General features: G+C 43.7%; 1 protein-coding gene across 1 annotated transcript in view; it reads right to left on the bottom strand.

Moving 5' to 3' along the window:
• The window catches only part of CYP27C1 (cytochrome P450 family 27 subfamily C member 1), a 174,264-nt gene that overhangs the window by 68,933 nt on the left and 83,107 nt on the right, over positions 1-22,224 (bottom strand). The window contains exons 2-4 of the mRNA XM_069224562.1: positions 15,335-15,525; positions 13,628-13,827; positions 7,637-7,846 (exon numbers count right to left, since the gene is read on the bottom strand). Of these exons, the coding sequence (XP_069080663.1) occupies positions 7,637-7,846; positions 13,628-13,827; positions 15,335-15,525 (601 nt within the window). The remainder of the gene's footprint in view (positions 1-7,636; positions 7,847-13,627; positions 13,828-15,334; positions 15,526-22,224) is intronic.

The following is a 22,224-nucleotide window of genomic DNA, read 5'->3' as shown; positions in this document are numbered from 1 at the left end:
TTAGTTTTTTCCAAAAAAATGGGAAAAAAGGGCTGCCAAAGAAGGCTTGTGGTTTTTTCCCTGAAAATGCCATCAACAAAGGGTTTCTGGTGCTGAAATCACTATCTTCCCAACTTTCAGGAACGGGCAGACTTGAATCAGAAAACCAAATTTTTCAACACAAATTTGGCATTTTACTGGGACATACCCCATTTCTACTATATTTGGTGCTTTCAGCCTCCTTCCAGTTAGTGACAGGAATGGGTGTGAAACCAATGCTGGATCCCGGAATGCTAAACATTTCTGAAAACTAGACAAAATTCTGAATTCAGCAAGGGGTCATTTGTGTAGATCCTACAAGGTTTTCCTACAGAAAATAACAGCTGAAATAAAAAAATATTGAAATTGAGCTGAAAACAACAGCCATTTTTCTTTATGTTTTACTCTGTAACTTTTTCCTGCGATGTCAGATTTCTGAAAGCAATATACCGTTTTGTCTGCTGGACTCTTCTGGTTGCGGGGATATAAAGGGCTTGTAGGTTCATCAAGAACCCTAGGTACCCAGAGCCAATAAATGAGCTGCACCCTGCAGTTGGTTTTCATTCTATACTGGGTATACAGCAATTCATTTGCTGAAATATGAAGAGTGAAAAAGAGGTATCAAGAAAACCTTTGCATTTCCAAAATGGGATCAAGATAAGGTTTTGAGGAGCAGTGGTTATTTGCACATCGCTGAATTCCGAGGTGCCCATACTAGCATGTGAATTGCAGGGCATTTCTCAAATAGACGTCTTTTTTACACACTCTCTTATATTTGGAAGGAAAAAATGTAGAGAAAGATAAGGGGTAATTACACTTGTTTTGCTATTCTGTGTTCCCCCAAGACTCCCGATAAAAATGATACCTCACTTGTGTGGGTAGGCCTAGTGCCCGCGACAGGAAATGCCCCAAAACACAACATGGACACATCCTATTTTTTTTTATAGAAAACACAGCTGTTTTTTCCAAAGTGCCTACCTGTAGATTTTGGCCTCTAGCTCAGCCGGCACATAGGGAAACCTACCAAACCTGTGCATTTCTGAAAACTAGAGACCTAGGGGAATCCAAGGAGGGGTGACTTGCGGGGCTCGGACCAGGTTCTGTTACCCAGAATCCTTTGCAAACCTCAAAAAGTGGCTAAAAAAACAAGTTTTCCTCACATTTCGGTGACAGAAAGTTCTGGAATCTGAGAGGAGCCACAAATTTCCTTCCACCCGGCGTTCCCCCAAGTCTCCCGATAAAAATGATACCTCACTTGTGTGGGTAGGCCTAGCGCCCGCGACAGGAAACGCCCCAAAGCGCAACGTGGACACACCAAAATTTTTGGAAGAAAACAGAGGTGTTTTTTGAGAAGTGCCTACCTGTAGATTTTGGCCTCTAGCTCAGCCGGCACCTAGGGAAACCTACCAAACCTGTGCATTTCTGAAAACTAGAGACCTAGGGCAATCCAAGGAAGGGTGACTCGCGGGGCTCGGACCAGGTTCTGTTACCCAGAATCCTTTGCAAACCTCAAAAAGTGGCTAAAAAAACAAGTTTTCCTCACATTTCGGTGACAGAAAGTTCTGGAATCTGAGAGGAGCCACAAATTTCCTTCCACCCGGCGTTCCCCCAAGTCTCCCGATAAAAATGATACCTCACTTGTGTGGGTAGGCCTAGCGCCCGCGACAGGAAACGCCCCAAAGCGCAACGTGGACACATCAAAATTTTTAGAAGAAAACAGAGGTGTTTTTTGAGAAGTGCCTACCTGTAGATTTTGGCCTCTAGCTCAGCCGGCACCTAGGGAAACCTACCAAACCTGTGCATTTCTGAAAACTAGAGACCTAGGGCAATCCAAGGAGGGGTGACTCGCGGGGCTCGGACCAGGTTCTGTTACCCAGAATCCTTTGCAAACCTCAAAAAGTGGCTAAAAAAACAAGTTTTCCTCACATTTCGGTGACAGAAAGTTCTGGAATCTGAGAGGAGCCACAAATTTTCTTCCACCCAGCGTTCCCCCAAGTCTCCCGATAAAAATGATACCTCACTTGTGTGGGTAGGCCTAGCGCCCGCGACAGGAAACGCCCCAAAGCGCAACGTGGACACATCCAAATTTTTGGAAGAAAACAGAGGTGTTTTTTGAGAAGTGCCTACCTGTAGATTTTGGCCTCGAGCTCAGCCGGCACATAGGGAAACCTACCAAACCTGTGCATTTCTGAAAACTAGAGACCTAGGGGAATCCAAGGAGGGGTGACTTGCGGGGCTCGGACCAGGTTCTGTTACCCAGAATCCTTTGCAAACCTCAAAAAGTGGCCAAAAAAACAAGTTTTCCTCACATTTCGGTGACAGAAAGTTCTGGAATCTGAGAGGAGCCACAAATTTCCTTCCACCCGGCGTTCCCCTAAGTCTCCCGATAAAAATGATACGTCACTTGTGTGGGTAGGCCTAGCGCCCGCGACAGGAAATGCCCCAAAACAGAACGTGGACACATCAAATTTTTTCATAGAAAACAGTGCCTACCTGTGGATTTTGGCCTCTAGCTCAGCCGGCACCTGGGGAAACCTAGCAAACCAGCACATTTTTGAAAACTAGAAACCCAGGGGAATCCAAGATGAGGTGACTTGTGGGGCTCGGACCAGGTTCTGTTACCCAGAATCCTTTGCAAACCTCAAAATGTGGCTAAAATACCACGTTTTCCACACATTTCGGTGACAGAAAGTTCTGGAATCTGAGGGGAGCCACAAATTTCCTTCCACCCAGCGTTCCCCCAAGTCTCCCGATAAATATGATACCTCACTTGTGTGGTTAGGCCTGGTGCCTGCGACAGGAATAGATCACACAACGGTCAATGTTGGTCCTTACGTGAGGCAGCTGTTGACCCTGGGGTGATCCATTCCTGACACAGGCACTAGGTGTAGGCACTCAAGTGGGGTAGTGTTTTTATCAGGACAGGTGAGGAGTCACTGGGTGGTAGGAATGTTGTGGATCCCAGCATATTCCTGTAGTTTGTGTGACAGAAATGCGAGAAAAATAGAGTTTTTTTTCAACATTTCAGCTTTGCAGGGTATTCTGGGTAAGAAAACTTTGGGGAATCCACACAAGTCACACCTCTGTGGACTCCCCCGAATGTCTAGTTTCCAGAAATGTTTGGGTTTAGTCTGTTTCTCTATATGGCCGCCGAATCCAGGACCAAAAACACAGGTGCCTGCCTTACAAAACCAGTTTGTTTTGCCATAGACAATTTTGATGTCTCCACAATATGATTTGGGTGGTGGAATTTGGGGCTGAACTAAATTGGTGAGCTCCCAAGAGAGCACTCTCTCTCTGCTTGCCGCCGCATTCACCTGCTCTCTGGGTTGGCCTAACCCACTATTACCCAGTTGCACGAACAGCTTGCGAAGGGACAGCAGGACTGTCCTCATCACCTCCCTCATAATGTACTGGAAGAGGAGTTTTCGAATGGGACTCCTCTGACTGAAAAATCACTCCCAGAGTCTGCGCCATTGTCCTATCCCTCAGATGCTGTCTCAGTATCTGATGTCTCAGTCTCTGATCCTATGTCAGAGCGGTCCTCTATAACCCGAGTGCAGGCAGCAGTCATCCATCAAGATGCCATCTCTGCTATTGGCTAAACTGTTGCTCTAAAACACTAGCCTACGTAGACAGTCACAAAATCGATGGTGTGTGTGAGATACGTGCAACAGTAGAGGCCACCTTACCTGCGCTTCTTCCCTCAATCAGCACGTACTTTCAAGACACTCAAAAAACACCTTGTCACATACCATTCGTCACAGTCTTTAGCACCTCCTGCGCCCAGTCAAACAATCATTATTGGTGCTCCCACTCCCTCCTCCTCGGATTCCCTCATTACCACCCAGCAAAAGTGCCCTTCATCTCTCCATAGACTTTACTAATGTACTCAGCTATTTACATAAAATACAGATGTGCTCTTTGCAGTAGGCATATAAACCTTCTGCGCTTCTTTATGGCACTAAAACTGCCACTAGACAAGTCGGACCCTTTTCCCCCCAGGGAAACCACACACATATTGACAAAAGTGATGTATATATGACAGCCAACCACCTGAAACTCAACTCAAGCAAAACTGAAATAATCCTCTTTGGCCCTCACCAAAAAAACCTGGGACCCCCCCATGGTGGCCCACCACGCTAGGCCCTGCACCCACCCCCGCCAACTACGCACGCAACCTCAGCATCATCCTAGACTCCTCCCTCTCTATGACCCAACAAATCAACGCTCTTACCTCCTCATGCTTCAACAAACTCCGTATACTGAAAAACATTCAAATGGATCCCCACAGAGACCAGAAAAACTGTCACTCACGCACTCATCAGCAGCAGGCTTGATTACAGAAACGCCCTCTACGCCGGCACCATTCTAAAACTCAAGTGCAAACTTCACGCATCCAGAACTCAGCAGCACGACTCATCATCGACCTCCACCGACACGAGCACATCTCTCCACACCTCAAATCCCTCCACTGGCTCCCCATTGACAAAAGGATCACCTTCAAGATCCTCATCCTCACACACAAATCACTCCACAACACAGGCCCTGCCTACCTCAACGAGAGTCACCTTCCACACCCCCACACGAAACGTCCGTTCAGCTGACCTCTCTCTCGCCTCTGACCCCCGCATCAAACACACCACCACCGGGGGCAGATCCTTCTCCTACATTGCACCCAAAACATGGAACGCACTCACAACCCACATTCGCAAGACCCAAAACCTACTTCTTTTCAGGAAGGGCCTCAAAACCTGGCTTTTTGAACAGTGAACCTCCTAGCCCCTTTCCCTCCCCCCCGTCCCCCCCCCCAGCGCCTTGAGACCCTCACAGGTGAGTAGCGCGCTTTATAAATCTCTTTGATACAGATCTACCTATATATATATATAAATCTACATAGATATATCTATAGATATATCCATGTACCTAGATATATCTATCTACATAGATATATATATATAGATATATACATATATTTTTTTTTAGTTGTTGTATGGTTTCCTTGGGGGCCAAAATGGCCCCCAGGGAAACCCTACAACATCTAAAAAAAAAAATTGCCCCCACAGGGGGTCACCCTGCCCACGGGCGACCCCCTGTCATTTCATTTTTTTTTTTTTAATTTTTTTTTTTGAAAAAAAAAAAAAATCCCCTGGGGGGGGCACCTACCTTTTTTTTTTTTTAAAGAAAATTATGCCGGGGGGGGGGGGGGGGGGGCGGCCCGTTTTCCGGGGGGGGCCGCCCCCCAAAAGTGAAATCCCTGGTGTCTAGTGGGGTTTCCTGGCCCCCGATCGCAGCTGTGCTGCGATCGGGGGCCAGGAAACCGTTTCAGAAGGCCTCATAAGAAAGGGGAGACTCTCCCCTTTCTTACGAGGCCTTCTGAAACTGTTTCTGGCCCCCGATCGCAGCACAGCTGCGATTGGGGGCCAGAAACAGTTTCAGAAGGCCTCGTAAGAAAGGGGAGAGTCTCCCCTTTCTTACGAGGCCTTTTCAAAATGTTTCCTGACCCCCCCGATCGCAGCTGTGCTGCGATCGGGGGAGCCAGGAAACCTGAAAGTGTTTCCTGGCCCCCGATCGCAGCACAGCTGCGACCGGGGGCCAGGAAACACTTTCAGGAAGGCCTCGTAAGAAAGGGGAGACTCTCCCCTTTCTTACGAGGCCTTCCCGAACGTGTAAAAGGCCGTTTTCCCCATGAAAGCAGGAAGCGGCCGCAAGGCTGCTTCCTGCTTTCATGGGGAAAACACCTTTGCAACGTCAGCGCGCCTCGCGGCGCGCTGATGTCACAAAGGGGCGGGTGGGGGGCGGGGGGAGACACAGTAGCTTCCGTGTCTCCCGGGGGGAAAAAAAAATTAAAAAAAAATCCTCGGGTGCGACGCACCCGAGGATTTATTAATGCCCTTCCTGGTGTCGGCCACTGGTCGTGACCCGCACCAGGGAGGGTGTGTGGGCGTCGGCCAGTGGCCGACGCCCGCACTTAAGAGGTTAAAGATACCATTTGTTAATCTGATCCCTCTAACACCCCTGGGGAGAGGTTTCTGCAACTATTTAAGAACTCAAAACAACACTTTTAAATCTGAATGCCTCAGTTAGACTTGTTCATACTTCTAAGAGACAACCTTTTGCTTTCATTGTGCCTGCAGGTGATCCAGTGGGCAGCAACCGGATGACTAATAACCATAGCACCCAATTTTCGACTTACCTATCTTGAGGTAAACCCCAGAGAAAGATATAGAATGCTGCAAAACTATCTCACTGAATGTTGGGCTCAAGTATATTCCAAACTGTACTACAGGAATGGCCTTTAGTTGCCGTTCCTGAACCTCAACAAAAATAATAATATGTTCAAAATGCCACAGTTCAGTTTATCTTGGCATAAGCAACAAGGATAGAGGTTTGCATTTGAGGCAGTCTTTACACTGGCAACTGGTGAAGGCAAGAGTAGAGTTCAAGCTCTTGACATCGATCTACAAATGCCTACATTGTTATATGCTTAAATATCTGACCCAAAAGATTTAATGGCACCGTCCCAATTACACTCTATGCTCCCTGAGCCTTTCTTAGATGACTCTTCCTACAACCAACTGCAAGTCCTGTAGAGAGCAGACTTTATTTCTTTTATGACTAAAATCCAGACCAGTTCTCTGCTACAGCAGAGTTATATTGACAGACATTCATGATCTCTGGAAAGCTTTGAATGTAGATCATCAAGCAGCCTTAATACTATTTGATCTGTCAATCACCTATGACATGGTAGAAGAGCATAACATGTAACGCACTGAAAATAGTTGAATCCTTTCTTCAAAATCAAGCACATGAATTACAATTGGACTGACAAGTTCTAGCACCTTGTAACTTATGGCACTGGATTTTTAAACAGGGTCCGTTAACCAAATGACCTACATTATCAAGACCTTAAACTATGAGTAACAAGACCGCATTAAAAGAAGTCTTTGAATGGGGTTTAAGCTCACAGTAAAGCTAAAACCCATTTAACAACCAAGTGAGACTTAATGGCATAGGCTAATCTCTTTAGTCTTTGAATCAGGGCAGAGTGCTCAATATTCCCAGAGTCCATCCATTAGCTGGAGGGAAAGGAGATTTGCTAATCGCCAATCAGATTTCAGAAAACAACATCCTGTCTGCTTGGCCAGTATATCTGTGGCTCACAAAATCGAACTAACCTCACAATTCATTGTCAATGCTTCACACTCAAACCTTAGCAAAGAGGAGCCAAGAATCCTTTCTCTTGAACATATTGGTAGGTCACTCTGAAAGTTTAACTTTTAGACCGCTTCCTATTTAAACTAAAGGATCCTGTGCGCAGTTTTAAAAAATTCTGTGCAACCTTTGTAACAGGAAAATTGCAAACAATCAATGACATTCAATTACATAAATGTGTTTATGTACATAGATATGTATAACTAAAAAGTACTGTTCTCTAAATTTCACATTTTCTACTCAAATGAAAAATTCAGAAACAGCAAAAATTCAACATACTTTCTGAATTACACATTAGTACATTTTTCCAGATGAAATGTATTAAACACAAAAAGTGACACAGAACAAACTATACATCTTGAAACCTGTAGATATCACATGAAGTAAACCATAGAACTCTTACTGAAGTGGAACAGTCCATCCCAGGATCGGCAGAACTCTCTCCACGGTTTTGGCAGAATTGGGCGAAGCCACTTAGGAACTGCACCAGCATACATTGTGGTCTTAAACATGCTAAACATCAGCTCCAGTGCTTCAATATATTCCACAGTCTTCTGGGGGATCTCATTTTCTAAACAGCCCATGCGGCACTCATAGAATATGGTGGCCACACCTAAGACATTACAAAGAAACAAAGAGAAGATATGGTTTTTTTGGCCAATTTCATTCATTTGCTACCATTTTAGACTTCACTTTTGCATTGTAAAGTGAGTATAGGTTTAATCTACGCCTATCAGATCCCAAGGTCTGGGAAACCCGTAAATGAAAAGCGGTACTTTTATTTGTATGTTAAGCTGATAAAAATATTTACAGAGTTGATTTGCTGATATTTGCACAAGATTACTTTTGCCAATTTCGGGGTGGTGAGAGAGTGTATTTTTCCTCAAGGAAAGAGACGGTTTGGACACAGGGGTCATAGTAAAGGGTAATTCATGTAAGCTGCGATTCCTTTGAGGGCAGACTCATGAAGTTGAGTAGATTAGCGTTACCAGTGGAGAAAAGACTGGATGGGAGCTAGAACACAAATATTTAAACGGCTGTAATATTGTAGTAAACTGCAGTGGATTTTTCAGCGTAGGAATACTGTTAGGTGCCTGCCGCCTGTTCCATGTTGCTGACTGCAGAAGTGCATCTGTGTGCTTCACTTCCTGTACAGCCTTCTGTACACTAGCAGGGGCAGATAGGAAACTAGTACAGAGAGGTTGTAAGCATCCAGTGGAACACAGTTTGATCTAGGCAGGTGTAAGACTATAGGCCACAAATGTATGAAACGATATCGCATTTCTTAACGGAACAAATCGCTATTTCGTGCCGTTAAGAAATGCAAAACCGGCATTCAGTATGTAAGACCGCCAAAAACACGGTTGTAAAATGAAATTTCTAGGGAATTGTCACTTCGGAGTTACAAATTAAGAATTTCGTACATCTGGCCCTTTGTGTATTACTGAATCAGCTATGAAGCCATTTCAGCAGTCCGTTAGTTGCTGATTCAATGCAAGACAGCAGTGTTTGCTTTTTATGTAAGAGCCGGGACATGGGTGATCAGAGTTGTTGTTATTTTACATAAATAGGAAGTGTGTTGTGAATGTGCCCAGTCGTGAAAGGAGATACTAGACAGACCATGCACTGTGATTTTACAATGTCAATATGCTCCTTTCTTCAGTATTCTTTAATCACTGAGACAATTCTAAACCCGCCGTTAGTAACAAATAAAGTTGAAATATGATGATTAGATTAACCTGATATGAAAATGTGAATCCAACTTTTACATTTAAAATCCATGAAGCATTCATTTTCCTGGGACTTTGGGCAAGAAAATTATTACAAAAATTAATAACAGTTTCTTATAATGATGTGAGAGTTTAGATGGAGAAAAGGGGATGTACAGACCCAGAAATAAGTGTGCTGGGAATTGGGTGTACAGAGGTAAAAAAAAAGAGCTTTACAAACTTCACCTCAAGATCAAATCTGGAAGTGAGCTATTCCATAATGGAAGAGGGGTGGGGGTAGCAGGAGCCCACTAAACCCCAGATGAGGGTGCAAAATGACTGCCCCCGGTTGGAAGAAGCTGCAGGTTTTGCAACAACGAAAGTAGGTAAGAAGTTCTACTTCGTGCAGAAGATGTCCCACGGCGTGCTGAAGGATGCAGAGTTGTTTCCATAGCAAAATACCCCAAACAAGCCTTGCTTTCTGCAAGAGTCATGGTTGGAGAAAAGGGGGCCCAGGATGTCACCAGTTGGAAGAGGAGACAGAGGGGGGCTTCAGCAAGGTAGAGAGCCCGCGGACAGGAAGAAGCACCCGCAGAAGTCCTTGAACACGGGTTCAAGAAGACTGAACACAGCAGTTGTCTCAACACTACAAAGACACCAGAGATCAACTCAAGGAGCTGAGCATAGCAGGACGGAGTGCTGGGGACCTAGGCTCGGCTGTGCATGCAGGATTTCTTGGAAATGTGCACAGAAGCCCTTGTAGCTGCAAATCACAAAGTGCACAGGATTACTGTCTGGGGAGGGGAGGCAAGGACTTACCTCCTCCAGATTCGGACAGTTGGACCACTGGACAGTCTTTGGTCACTTGGGTCCACCACCTGTGTTCCAGGGGCCACGCTCGTCAGGATGAGAGGGGACCCAGAGTACCGGTAAAGCTGAAGTTTGGTGCCTGCTGGAGCAGGGGGAAAATTCTGTCAACCCACAGGAGATTTCTTCGTGGCTTCCAGTGCAGGGTGAAGGCAGGCAGCCCCCAGAGCATGCACCACCAGGAAACAGTTGAGAAAGCCAGCAGAATTAGGCGGTCCAATGTCGCTGGTAGTCTTCTGGCTACTTTGTTGCAGTTTTGCAGGTGTCCTGGAGCAGTCAGCGGTCGATCCATGGCAAAAGTCGAAGAGAGAAGTGCAGAGGAACCCTGATGAATTCTTGCAAGTTGTAATCTGAGGAAAAGCCCACTGGAGAGACCCTAAATAGCCCTCAGAGGAGGACTGGCTACCTAGCCAGGTATGCACTTATCAGGAGGGGTCTCTGATGTCACCTGCTGGCACTGGCCACTCAGAGGCCTCCTGAGTGCCCCCACACCTCTAGAAACAAGATGGCAGAGGTCTGAGACACTCTGCAGAAGCTCAAGGCACCACCCCTGGGGTGGTGATGGACAGGGGAGTGGTCACTCCCATTTCCTTTGTCTAGTTTTGCGCCAGAGCAGGGACTAGGGGTTCCATAAACCGGTGTAGACTGGCTTATGCAAGGAGGGCACCATCTGTGCCCTACAAAGCATTTCCAGAGGCTGGGAGAGGCTACCCCTCCCCAGCTTTTAACAGCTATTTCCAATGAGAGGGTGTAACACCCTGCTCTCAGAGGAAATGCTTTGTTCTGCCTTTCTGGGACTGGGCTGCCCAGACCCCAGGAGGGCAGAACCCTATCTGTGGGGTGGCAGCAACTGTAGCTGCAGAGAAAACCCCAGAGAGCTGGCTTGGCAGTACTGGGGGTCCATAGTGGAGCCCCAGGATGCATGGAATTGGCTCCCCAATACCATATTTGGAATGGGGAGACAACTACATGATCTTAGACATGTTACATGGCCATATTCGGAGTTACCATTGTGAATCTACATATAGGTATTGACCTATATGTAGTGCACGCGTGTAATGGTGTCCCCGCAGTCACAAAGTCCAGGGAAATGGCCCTGAACTATGTGGGTGCACCTTTGCTAGTGCAAGGGTGGCCTCACAATTAGTAACTTTGCACATAACCTTCAACTAGTGAAGATTAGACATATAGGTGACTTATAAGTTACTTAAGTGCAGTGAAAATGGCTGTGAAATAGCATGTGCGTTATTTCTCTCAGGCTGCAATGGCAGTCCTGTGTAAAGGTTTGTCTGAACTCCCTATGGGTGGCAAAAGAAATGCTGCAGCCCATATGGATCTCCTGGAACCACAATACCCTGGGTACCTAGGTACCATATACTAGGGAATTATAAGGGTGTTTCAGTATGCCAATTAATATTGGTCATTGTAGTCACTAGCCTATAGTGACAAATTTAAAGGCAGAGAGAGCAGGAGCACTGAGGTTCTGATTAGCAGAGCCTCAGTGACACAGTTAGGCCCTACAGAGACATACACACATTTAGGCCACAAACTATGAGCACTGGGGTCCTGGCTAGCAGCATCCCAGTGAGGCAGGCAAACACATACTGACATACATGTAAAATTGGGGGTCACATGCCAAGAAAGCTAGTACTTTCCTTCACTCCTTAATGTGTGTATCTGGCAAATTCAGTCTAGACGAAGCAAAGAGTACCCATTGCTCTCTGCTTTGCAGACGGGTTCGATATTTTTGCATTTTTGGTTGTAATTCTGAAATCTCGGGCGAGGGTCTCTTTTAAACGTTCTTGAATGGATTGAATAGTTCCAAATAATCGATCTGCTCATATTTTCATTGGATAATATATTTAGAGACAGGTTGGACAGACTGGCTTCTGCATGACAGAAGCCTCTGTGTCTATAACTTCAGATCTGTAGCTTCTTCAATGAATTAACTATCAAAGCTTTTGTTGTAAAATCTATAAATTGTGCTATCCCTGTTGAATCAGTAGACTAGAGAAAGAGAAATATATTTGTTTAGAAAAGCACTTTTTTTTAATTTTGTTTTTACAACATTGCAGTCCAACTAAATAACTCTCTGTAGTCAGCTTCCAGTAGAGCAGTTGCTGAAGTCTGAAGCAAATAGATTTTTATTTTTTTATTTTTTAACTTTTCTTTCTGGAATTCCACAACCCAGATTTGTTTTCTGGAAATGTCCAAGCCAGAGCTCCATATATCATAATAAGCTCCATTTTCACTTGAACAACTGTTACAAGAAGAAAATGCATCCCAAGTCAAAAATTATTAGGTGAGGTGATTAAGAGCTCGGCAAAACTTGATGTCCTATCAAGAGTTGTACCATTATTTTCGTTTCTCTTTACTTAGCTTGTCCTTAGTCACTCTGAGTGGAAACAAATATTTTGCACTTTTGGAGTCCCTTAACTAGTTCTTCAGCTTGGTTATCTGTATAGCTGTTAAGAAGAAGATGTGTAAATGTTTCTATTGAACCTTCAACCACCATTATGGTGAGGATTTGAACAACTCATTCAGCAAAGGTTAGGTGCTAGGACTTTATTATTCCTAAATTACTTTCTGTTCTCACCATTTCTTGCATCTTACTGCTGTACCATACAGGGATTTTTCTTATTGCTTTTACTTATAACATAACCTAAAGGCAAAGGTTCGAAGCTGTAAAAACAAGTCCCCTTATAATGGACCACTACTGCTCCTCCTTTAAGAGCCTCCTTCAGAAAATCCTCTGCCCTTGCAAAGCTGACAGTCCCGATTATCTATGGCCATTGTTACTAAACTTAGCTTTTAACATAAGGTGTGGGGCACACTTAACTCCAAGGTCCTCATTCTACTAAGGTCAGTAATGAGAGGTGGTAATACTGGGCCTGGTGTTACTAATGCAAGCTGGCATCAGTACACCAGTAACCAGCCATTATGAACTTTTCTTCCTCCGAAACGGAATAGCTGGCGGGTTCTGGAATTACAGGGCACTTTACTACATGAGATTCACTAATTCAGGGCCCTTTGCCTACACGTTTCCGCCTCCTTTTAGAAGGTAAAAAGTGTGGGCAGAAAATAAGTTAGTTGTACCGAGTGCAGGTCCACAACTAGTAAAGCTTAGACTTGTGTGGGGAAGTAATTCAGCAATTAAGATCTGGAATTATCACTCGGGACACCGCAGACCGAGGGCCAAGAGTTTGTCTGCTTTGGTGGCTGGCTCACATCTCCAGTTTAGAAGAATCTGTCATGAAATTGCAACATTGGGCTCACTTACGCCCAATTATGTTAAACAAGTACAAATCAAACAGTTAGGTTCTAAAGTCTCTTTAAAAAGAATGTACTGTGACCTATCTTTGTACCATCAGACTGTACAGACTCACATGGAATTCCTGTTTTGTTACTAACAAACATTTTATTCCAGGGAGGAAATGATCACAAGAGGTTTGACAGAACTCGCCACCAAAACATAATTTCATTGTCCATCCCTATATGAAAGAGTGAAGTCAGTGATGGATCAATAATATCTCTCTGATCCTACTTCTCTAACCTTCACACATTCGTTTAACGTGGGAGGAAAGAGGAATTAAACAAGCAATGATGTGGGGTGACGTAGTGTTACCCGTCTTTCATTTTTAAGATGAATGTATCCTTCTTTCTAACTAAATAAATCATGAAAAGCTCCAGGGATGTTGTTGTGAGAGCACAATCACGTCATACAAACAAACATGCAATTGGGCCTTGTATTTAAGTCGTATTCAAATCGACACAATTACAATGTAAGGGACTGTAAGAAGTAGTTTATTAATTCGTACCTTCCATGGAGTACTTGAAGAAAATATTGTTGACATCAGTCACCGTCTCACCATCTCCTTCTCGGCTCCTGAGTGTCTGAATCATTTTAATCAAGTCAGCAATTACTTCATTGACTCCTCCCGAGAAAATGGCCACGTCCTTGGGCTTGAGGATTTTCTGTCTAAGTACACTCCTCATCTTTAGCCACTTCTCGCCTTCCCTAGAATGGAACACAATGAGACGTCCATTAAACATTTACATTTAGAAGATCACGTGAGTAGCTTGGGTCTGTGCATTGCTAATGAAGCGCAAGGCCACTTTCTTAGCCACCCTGACAACATCATTGAGTTGATTACAATATAAACCTTGTTCAGTTATGTATCAGTGCCACCTATCCTTACGCTTGTTGCTTTACTCAAGAAGAAGACTATCATTTCTCATTATGTTTTTAACTCAGCTAACGTAGCAATCTCTGTGTACCCTGTTTTCTGTCCCTGACTTGCTCATCTTCTTGTGGTACAACCTGTTGTAGTAACTGCAATGTGATTTTCCTTGTAGTGCCTCCTCATCAACACTTTGACACAGCCTTTGCCTATTTTCTGTGGTGTTGCCAGTATATTCTGTGAGGCTTCCCAACAGTTAACTAGCTGGTTTTCCATGGATGATCCTATTCCATGTGCGTTTGTTTTGCTCTGTCTGAATGCTAATCACTACTACCAAGCAGAGACCAGAACCCACCCTGGCTTACTGTTGCCATCACTAGTTCTAGTTCAGCCCATATGTCACTCACAGTGATGGGCTGTCTGCAGTACAAAAACCTCTGGTTTAAAGTCATTCTTGAACAGCTGAGGAGGAAAATGAATATGTCTCACATATGTGAGAATGTGCATCAATCACTGTTACCAGTGCTACGATAAAACCTCAAGGGACATTCATGAGCCACAAGGGAAAATTACAATGAAATTAGTAACAGGACCAAACTACAAAACCTGTCCTTTCAAGTCCAACGCATCATAGAAGAAACCGAACCAAGAAGCAGGCAGCATGCTCAGGTATTTTTCACCTACATAGTTAAAAAAATCGAGGTGTGCCAAAATCCTGTTCCACAATGTGGGTGCTCATGCTGAACACCATAATGGCTAAAATAGTTTTACAAATGTTCTAAAGGTTACTATTTATGAATACCACGACTGACCCCACTCTAAACTGCCTGCCCTCAGTAGTAGTATCTCAATTTTCCAAATCACCCAGAATGCATGTCAACCCAGGTGTTTCAAGCAATGTCTGGATACACTCCTTAGAGGAAACCACTCCTATAGTGCTCTCTGGAAAGAATACCATGTTTCTCAGCTGTGTAAATACAGTGGTACAGAGAGAAAAATGACCACTTGTATCACATAATACACAGTGGATGTCGTTTTAAATTGCGTATCGTTCCACGTCATGAACGGAGGCGTCACTTCAGGACGAAGAAGTCATCATAACCATACCTCCAACAACTAAATGTTTTTGCATGCATAATCTCATTTTTAGGACATAGAACTGAATCCTTCCTTTATGTATTTTGAGATTTATTTTGGGCATCTCAGGTTTCCATTTTACTCATGGGATTTCATTAGTTTGCAGCATGCCCTTTTTTTGGCATATCAACTTTTGGAAGGCATGGAGAATAATAACTGACAAACATTAAATCAAGTCATAACAGAAAACAAATGTTGCTTACTCACGCAGAAATCAGCCCTGTAGACCTCCCTCGCAGGTCTCTGTACTCCTTCCAGGACTCCATATTGGCTCTTTGTGGTGCTGACTTCTCTGATCTGAGGACATGGGCAACCATATCTCGATCAGCTATGGACACGACAAGCTGGGGACCGAAATGAGACTTGAAGATTCGCCCATATTCTTGGGTATGTTTTTGCTAAATCACCCAAAAATAGAGAATAATATAAGAAAATGGAAATTATATGCCAATGTTAACGATGCAAGACAAAGGGCAGAGAGTGAGGATATAAATTGAAACAACATGTTAGGAGTGATCAATTCTAATCTTTGCATTTAAATTGCAGCTTTTAAATTCTACCAATGGCAAACCACAGACAAAAAGAAAAGAATAACATTCAGCCAAATAAAGTGGTACGAATGCAACCATCTGCATACGTCCTGTTGCACACCACTCACAATTCATTTAGCTCTTTGTATGAATGTGGCATTTGTATTCTGTGCACCTAGCTGAAAGCAGTGTGGTGCTGTACTATGTGAAAAACAGTCATGCAGTGCATGTGTGATAGAAGTAGCTGGTTATGTTATTGGTTAGCTACTGCAGTATGATGTAGTGTTCTTTAATAAGATGGGTCTTCAACTCTTTACTAACTTGGAGCAAAGTAGGGGCAGTCCGTGGTCCTTAACGACACAGATCCAGCATTCAAGATTCCCTGAAGAGCAAAAGTGAGGGGCATTTGGGTGTCTTTTACTGTGCTAGTTATCTCTAGAGTATTTACTACTCATTAACCAGATTACAACACACAAACTTTAAAAACTACCGTTGAAGACAATAATGCACTTTTCTCCTAACTCTTCTAAATGCTCTTACATCTAACACACCTTCAAAGAACATGATAAATATTTTAATATTTACAGATTATCTAGTCATTTCTCCCCTTTCACCACAGCCTTACCCCCCATAGTTACCTTGGCCACCTAGCCTCCTTCTGGTTTCCCTTTTTACCACTACACTTCAAAATCATGTGAATGTGCCATTATTTTCCTCCCTTCCCAAGCACTGCATTCAACCAACATTTCAGTGCTTTGGCGGGTCACAGAACACGAGTTCTTCTTTTCCCTTTCATGAATTGTATTCATACCATATGATCCTCCTTTACACCCTTCACCTGTACTGACTTACTAGAGTCACCAGTTCAACTCATTTTCGAACATGTCTCCCCTTGTCAGTTTGAGATGTTTTCAAATGGAATTACTTTTTGCATGTTCAGGCCCTATTCACGGAGTAAGTCCTCTACGCTTACTAACTTTTCAAGAAAAAAAATAGTACTTTGGTCATTAACCGCGGACATAGTGGGTGCATACATTCTGTTAATGAGCTGATCACATGTAGTTACATGACAGAATGTGTAACATCATAATAGAAGAGTATAAGAAAAGGTTTAATTGAAGGGGTAGAAATTCACTTTAGGAAAAAAAAATTGCATGCTAGTGAGGGGTCACGAGGTTCTGAATCTTGATGTCTGACTCGTATAGGATAGAATGGGAGAGGAAACTGCGGATGTGGCGATTAGGACTCATGTCAGGAGTACATGTACATTCTGGGTTTTTATATAGGACCGTATGCTACCAGTCACCTGTTCTAAAGGAAGAATCGACAGGACGGGAGGAAAAGAAGCGACTGGGGCCTTGACTCAACCTCGTGGGTTTGGGCAATGGTGCAGGAGCGGCAGAGTGTATCTGCCTTTTCTGTGACTGACAATAAAGGATTGTTGAAAGAGATGCCTTCAATCTCTACTCGAATGTAGTCATCCACCTCTTCATGTGAGCGGGAACAAACTCATTGCATTTTATTTTCGTTCATTTTTCGAACGAAGTTTACAATTCCGGTGTTTTCTTACCTCTGTGTCACCACCGCACTGACTATTCTCCGTGAAGATAATTGTTCCACCTGTACTTTTGATGACCTGCGCAACCCAGAATGCTGCACCAACATCGCCACCGTTTATAGTTCAACTACTGCTCGAACTGGCTGTTCGAGTAGTAGCAGCAGTTCCCACCTCCCCCCACCCCTTCTCCCCCTCCCCTCCTCAGCGCCTTGATACCCTCACGGTGAGTAGTGCGCTTTACAAATCCCTGACTGATTGTTTCACTTGAACCATTATTATTACCCATCACAAGTAACTGCCATTACTAAAAGGATGCTCAATGTAGTTTGTACGTTTACAACGTATTTTTAAAAATGCAAAGAATAACAAAGCATTAGATTCGTGTTTCATGGACACAGTGAAACGTATTGAATGGACAAGGAAATATGAGATACGCACTTTTCCTCTTGGCTATGAAAATATGCGGCAGAAAGACACACGACGTGCACGTATATCTAAGGGAAATGAAAGTGCCAAGCAAAACACTGGCTGGGTCAAAAGTTGAGACACAAACGAAGAGCACAATTGATTTACACTGATAATAGAGCGCGCAATAAATTAGGATTCCTTTTAAAAAGGCCACAGAGCATTCTTGTTCTACTGCCACCGCTGCATAGCCAAATGACAGCGTTATGTCGACGGTACCTTTCTTCAGCGAGTGTAAAAGGCCTAAAATACATTGTTGAAAACACATTTGTCTGCCCAAGAACTGAAAGGCAAAGATATATTCCTGTGGGCCCCAAAACACCTTCACAGTCTGTAATCTTAAAATACAATTTGGAGCGCAACCGTTCTCCACCCCCTTTTCGGCCCATCACATATTTCCAGGACGGGGGCCTTTAATACCATCACACCATGTTGCTGTGGAGATTAATATTATGTTACAGGATTTGCGGCCTCTGACCTCTCTCAGCAGCGAGGGTGCGATAATGCGCCTGTGGTGCAACTAAACACGGGACAAAGCTTCGAGGTAGAGCCGGCACCTGACAGTTGAACGTGAAAATGTGCGTGGGCAGGGCGTTATGTCTTCTATCACGCCTAGTATGTGTGACACACTGCGGGGATCTAAATGCTGTGCGCTGTCGCGACATGTGGATATGTGCAAACACAACTACGTCTGGGAATGAAATCAGAAGAGTTTGTGGGAAAGCTTATGTTTACAAACATTTTATGGCACCAGGTCTGAAACCCTATTAAAATAATAGAGCCAGTTGAGACAAGACTGATGGCATGCTCCAAAATAGTGTGCTTTGTACGGTCGTGCATGCACGACATATTCGTGATAACAGAGATACGTCCTTCTAGGTTTATCACGGCACAACCCTGGATTTTGCTGGTAAAACAAGCATTGTCAAAGGCAATAGGTCTCGGATATGCAAGAGCTATTGGCTTTGCCAATGTGTTTTAGCCATGCTGTACACCAGAGTGGCTGCTGTTCGACTTGGCTAAAAGTTAGTGGAATAGAGAGTGGTGTGGATTGGAGTGGCGTATTGTGGAGTGTCGTGGAGTAGCGTAGAGTGGCATGGACAGTTGCAGAGTGGAGTGGTGTAGAGGGTCATGGCATGCCAGGGAGGGAGTAGAGTGGAAGGGCACAGAGGGGAGGAGAGTGAAAAGGTGTAGAGTGTAGTAGAGTGTCATATAGTGGAGTAGCATCGAGTGCAATGTCATAGAAAGGAGTGAAAAAAGTGTTGTGGAGTAGCGTAAAGGGGAGTGGAGTGTCAAAGTAGAGTGGAGTAGCATATAATGGAGTGGAGTAGCATAGGGGAGTATAGTAGTGTCTCAGAGTAAAGAGGAGAAACATTTCATGGAATGGCATAGAGGGAGTTATGCAGAGTGTCGTAGAGTCAATTAGTGTGCTATAGAGTGGCACAGAGGTAAGTAGTGTGTTGTACAATGGAGCTGAGTAGAGTGTCAGAGTGGCGTGTCACAGAGCGGAGTAGAGTGCTGTACTGTGTCAGTACAGTGGCATAGATTTGTGCATCATAGAGTGGACTCGAGTGACATGTCTTAGAGTGTTGTGTTGTAGAGTGCAATGTGGAAGAGTGTTGGGGCACAGAGTGTAAGAGTACAGTGGAGTGGCGTGTTGTACATTCAAGCGGCATGTCAAAGTTGAGTGTCATTTTGTAGAGTGGAGTGACTTGTTGTAAAGTGGCAAAGAGTGGAGTAGCACAGAGTGGGGTGACATGGAGTGGACTGTGGTAGATTGGAGTGGCATGTAACAGTGTGTTAGCCAACTGCCATTAAAGACAATTAATTTTCAATTAAAATGACAATTACATTTGCAGAATCATACAGTTTCACTGACAAAAGGATAGAGCGTACAAATGATGATATGTGAAAATTTTATCACCTAGTGTATTGATTTATTTTGATCCTATTAAAATGTTTGTTTCCACCATACTTCAAAATTACTAAAAAAATTGCTTCATTTGTGCTTTTCTAATTCGGATATGTTCTGAAATATCTGCTCAGTTCATTTACATACATTTACAGTTTGTTGTGTGCTAGAAGAAAATCTTTGGTTTCACAGTAAGATTCTCACATAAATCCTCTCACTTTGAAGTCAGAGAAAGAAACACCAAGCTCTCCTGGAAGACAGAGGCTGACATTTGACCCATATCCTTAAATGCAGAGCAAACGTGACAAAATAAGAATAAAGGCTATGTGCTTCACAGGTGGGACATACTCGGGATGGACAGCCTAAAACAAATCAAGCCAACAAATAGAAAGCAAGTGTGAGTTTCAAAGCACAAAACAAATGGGCAGCAATGGGCAGAATGCATTCCCAGGGAAGCTTTCAGAATGGCCCTAAGATGTAATGAGCAAACAAGACAGCTATGCTGTCTGGTAGGCTTCAAGCTAAAAAGGGCCCACGGACTGCAGTTTAACATGTTACAGCATTCTGCTTTGTCTGGTGTGTCTCCTTCTGCAACATATTCTCCACAGCCCTAACAAGCTAAGACTCAACAATACTGACCGAGACTTAGTGTAGGCCTTTCAACCATGCCAAATGCAGAGCATAATCTGATGCGGAATGTTAGACTGGATGATGACATTTGCCTGTCAAAGGTACGTTATTTGTTTTGTGGACAAGATCTATTTTTTATTTGGTGAGAGCATCCTGGATTCCTTGCCAGCCTGGAATAAAGCTCAACAGCCTGCCTCATTGCCATGATGATAACCAGCCAAGACTGTGTTAAAGGCAGAGTTGTTTTTTAACGTAGAAGCATAGAGTCACATTGAAACTGTCCAGCTTTTCATTTCTCCTCTCTTTCTCCCTGTTTCCCAGATACCCAGGGCCATCCATCTTCAACACGTTTTGTGCCCACCAATTTTGGGGAAGAACAGTCAATGCCTAAACTTCCCTCTCTCTATGATCCTGTTTTCTAACTCTGCCTGTCCTTAATGTATGGAGGTTTTCTTTATCTATACAACAGTAGCATCTGTGACATTTCAATTAGGAATGGCATGCTGACAGTACAAGTAGTCATCTGGGGAAGGGTGGCTAACAAGTTTTAGTAAGTAACATTTGTATGGGTAAGAGTGCACCAGTTCTGTGATTCAGAATGGCATAGACAAATTGCTAAGACTATGACACACATTCAATGGCATGACACATACACATGCACAAAAGAGTGGCTGTGTTAGCATAGTTCGACCGCAGAAAAACTATAAGGTGTCAGGACTGGAATTTGGTTGTGAGAAAAGGCTATGGGTGGTGGATCCTACGTCACGAGTAGGTTATATTGTGATAGGATGTCAGACAAGTAGCTTGGAGTCAGACAAGTTCTTGTTTTGAACACCACTGCCAGGAACTTGCATCAGGCTCAGGTTTTGACAGAAAGCCAGTTGTTTTGGTAACGTTCGGGCAACCATGTTTAGAACTTTGTTAGTTGGTGTGAAGGGGTAAACAGGTAGCACCAACTAGAAAGCTATTACAATAGTGCAGCCTACCGAAAACTGAGGTGCTCATTCATGGTTTTGCTGTGTAAAAGGTATATGTGAGCATAACATGTGTATGTCATTAAAAAAATAACAGGAGGAAATTACTACTGTGCTCAGTCTATCTCTCTGTACCTGCCCAAGGGGATCACCCTAGGTTATTTGAAAGGACTCTCACCTACTGGGATTCCAAGTGGCATGCTTCATCACGGACTCCTCTTCAATTTCTCCAAGACGCTGGAGTTATTGGTCTTTAATCAGGTCAAATGTTTTGTTTCCTCAATCTACCTAACTTCCTTCTGCCTAATGTTTGTGTCCTTCATTTAATAAAGTGCTCTGTCACACATATCCAACGTTATCAATGCTGCCCTTCTGTCCTCACGAATGTAGACCTAGCTGGTGTCTTCAAGTTCAGAATCCTGTCCTTTACTTTTCACTCCTACCTACGCTTGTCATCCCAGACTTTGCACACAAATCTTTCACCTCTCTGAACTCCTTTGTTTGTGTTGCCTTAGACTCAAAACATTAAAACCCACCTGCTTCTTGTGGGTAACCCACAAACCTCTATACTAGACCTTCTCCCTTTTTCACTCCACCCTTATTGAATGTCTCATTCATGACACCCAAATCTTTTTCACCTTTCATACTTTCATACCTCACCGCCAATTAGGCACCACATACTTCTGACATTGATTAGTGCTATGGTCTCTGTAGATGAACGCCTCAAAACTTTAGGTACTGTTCTTTCCTTCATCAAAGATACCAATAATTCTTACCAACTCCATCAACTTTTCCCCCGGCTTTCAGATATACCCTCCTTCGCTCCTTCATCCATGGTTATATTCAGCCCATTTATGAAAGTAGATGCCTTCATTACCACTGTAGATAAAGCTACTACTACATAATTTGAACTATTAAACATACACAAGAAATATTGGTGTTGAGATACGGGACAGTAGTTGGAGAGAGGCAAAGGATATACAATAGTTTGGGGATTTTCTTGTTTAGAAGATGTCAAAGCATTGACG

The sequence above is a fragment of the Pleurodeles waltl genome, chromosome 3_1 (assembly GCF_031143425.1).
Source record: "Pleurodeles waltl isolate 20211129_DDA chromosome 3_1, aPleWal1.hap1.20221129, whole genome shotgun sequence".
Lineage (NCBI taxonomy): Eukaryota > Metazoa > Chordata > Amphibia > Caudata > Salamandridae > Pleurodeles > Pleurodeles waltl.
Note: the sequence above shows the minus strand (reverse complement) of the source record. Positions and strands in the feature narration are given on the sequence as shown.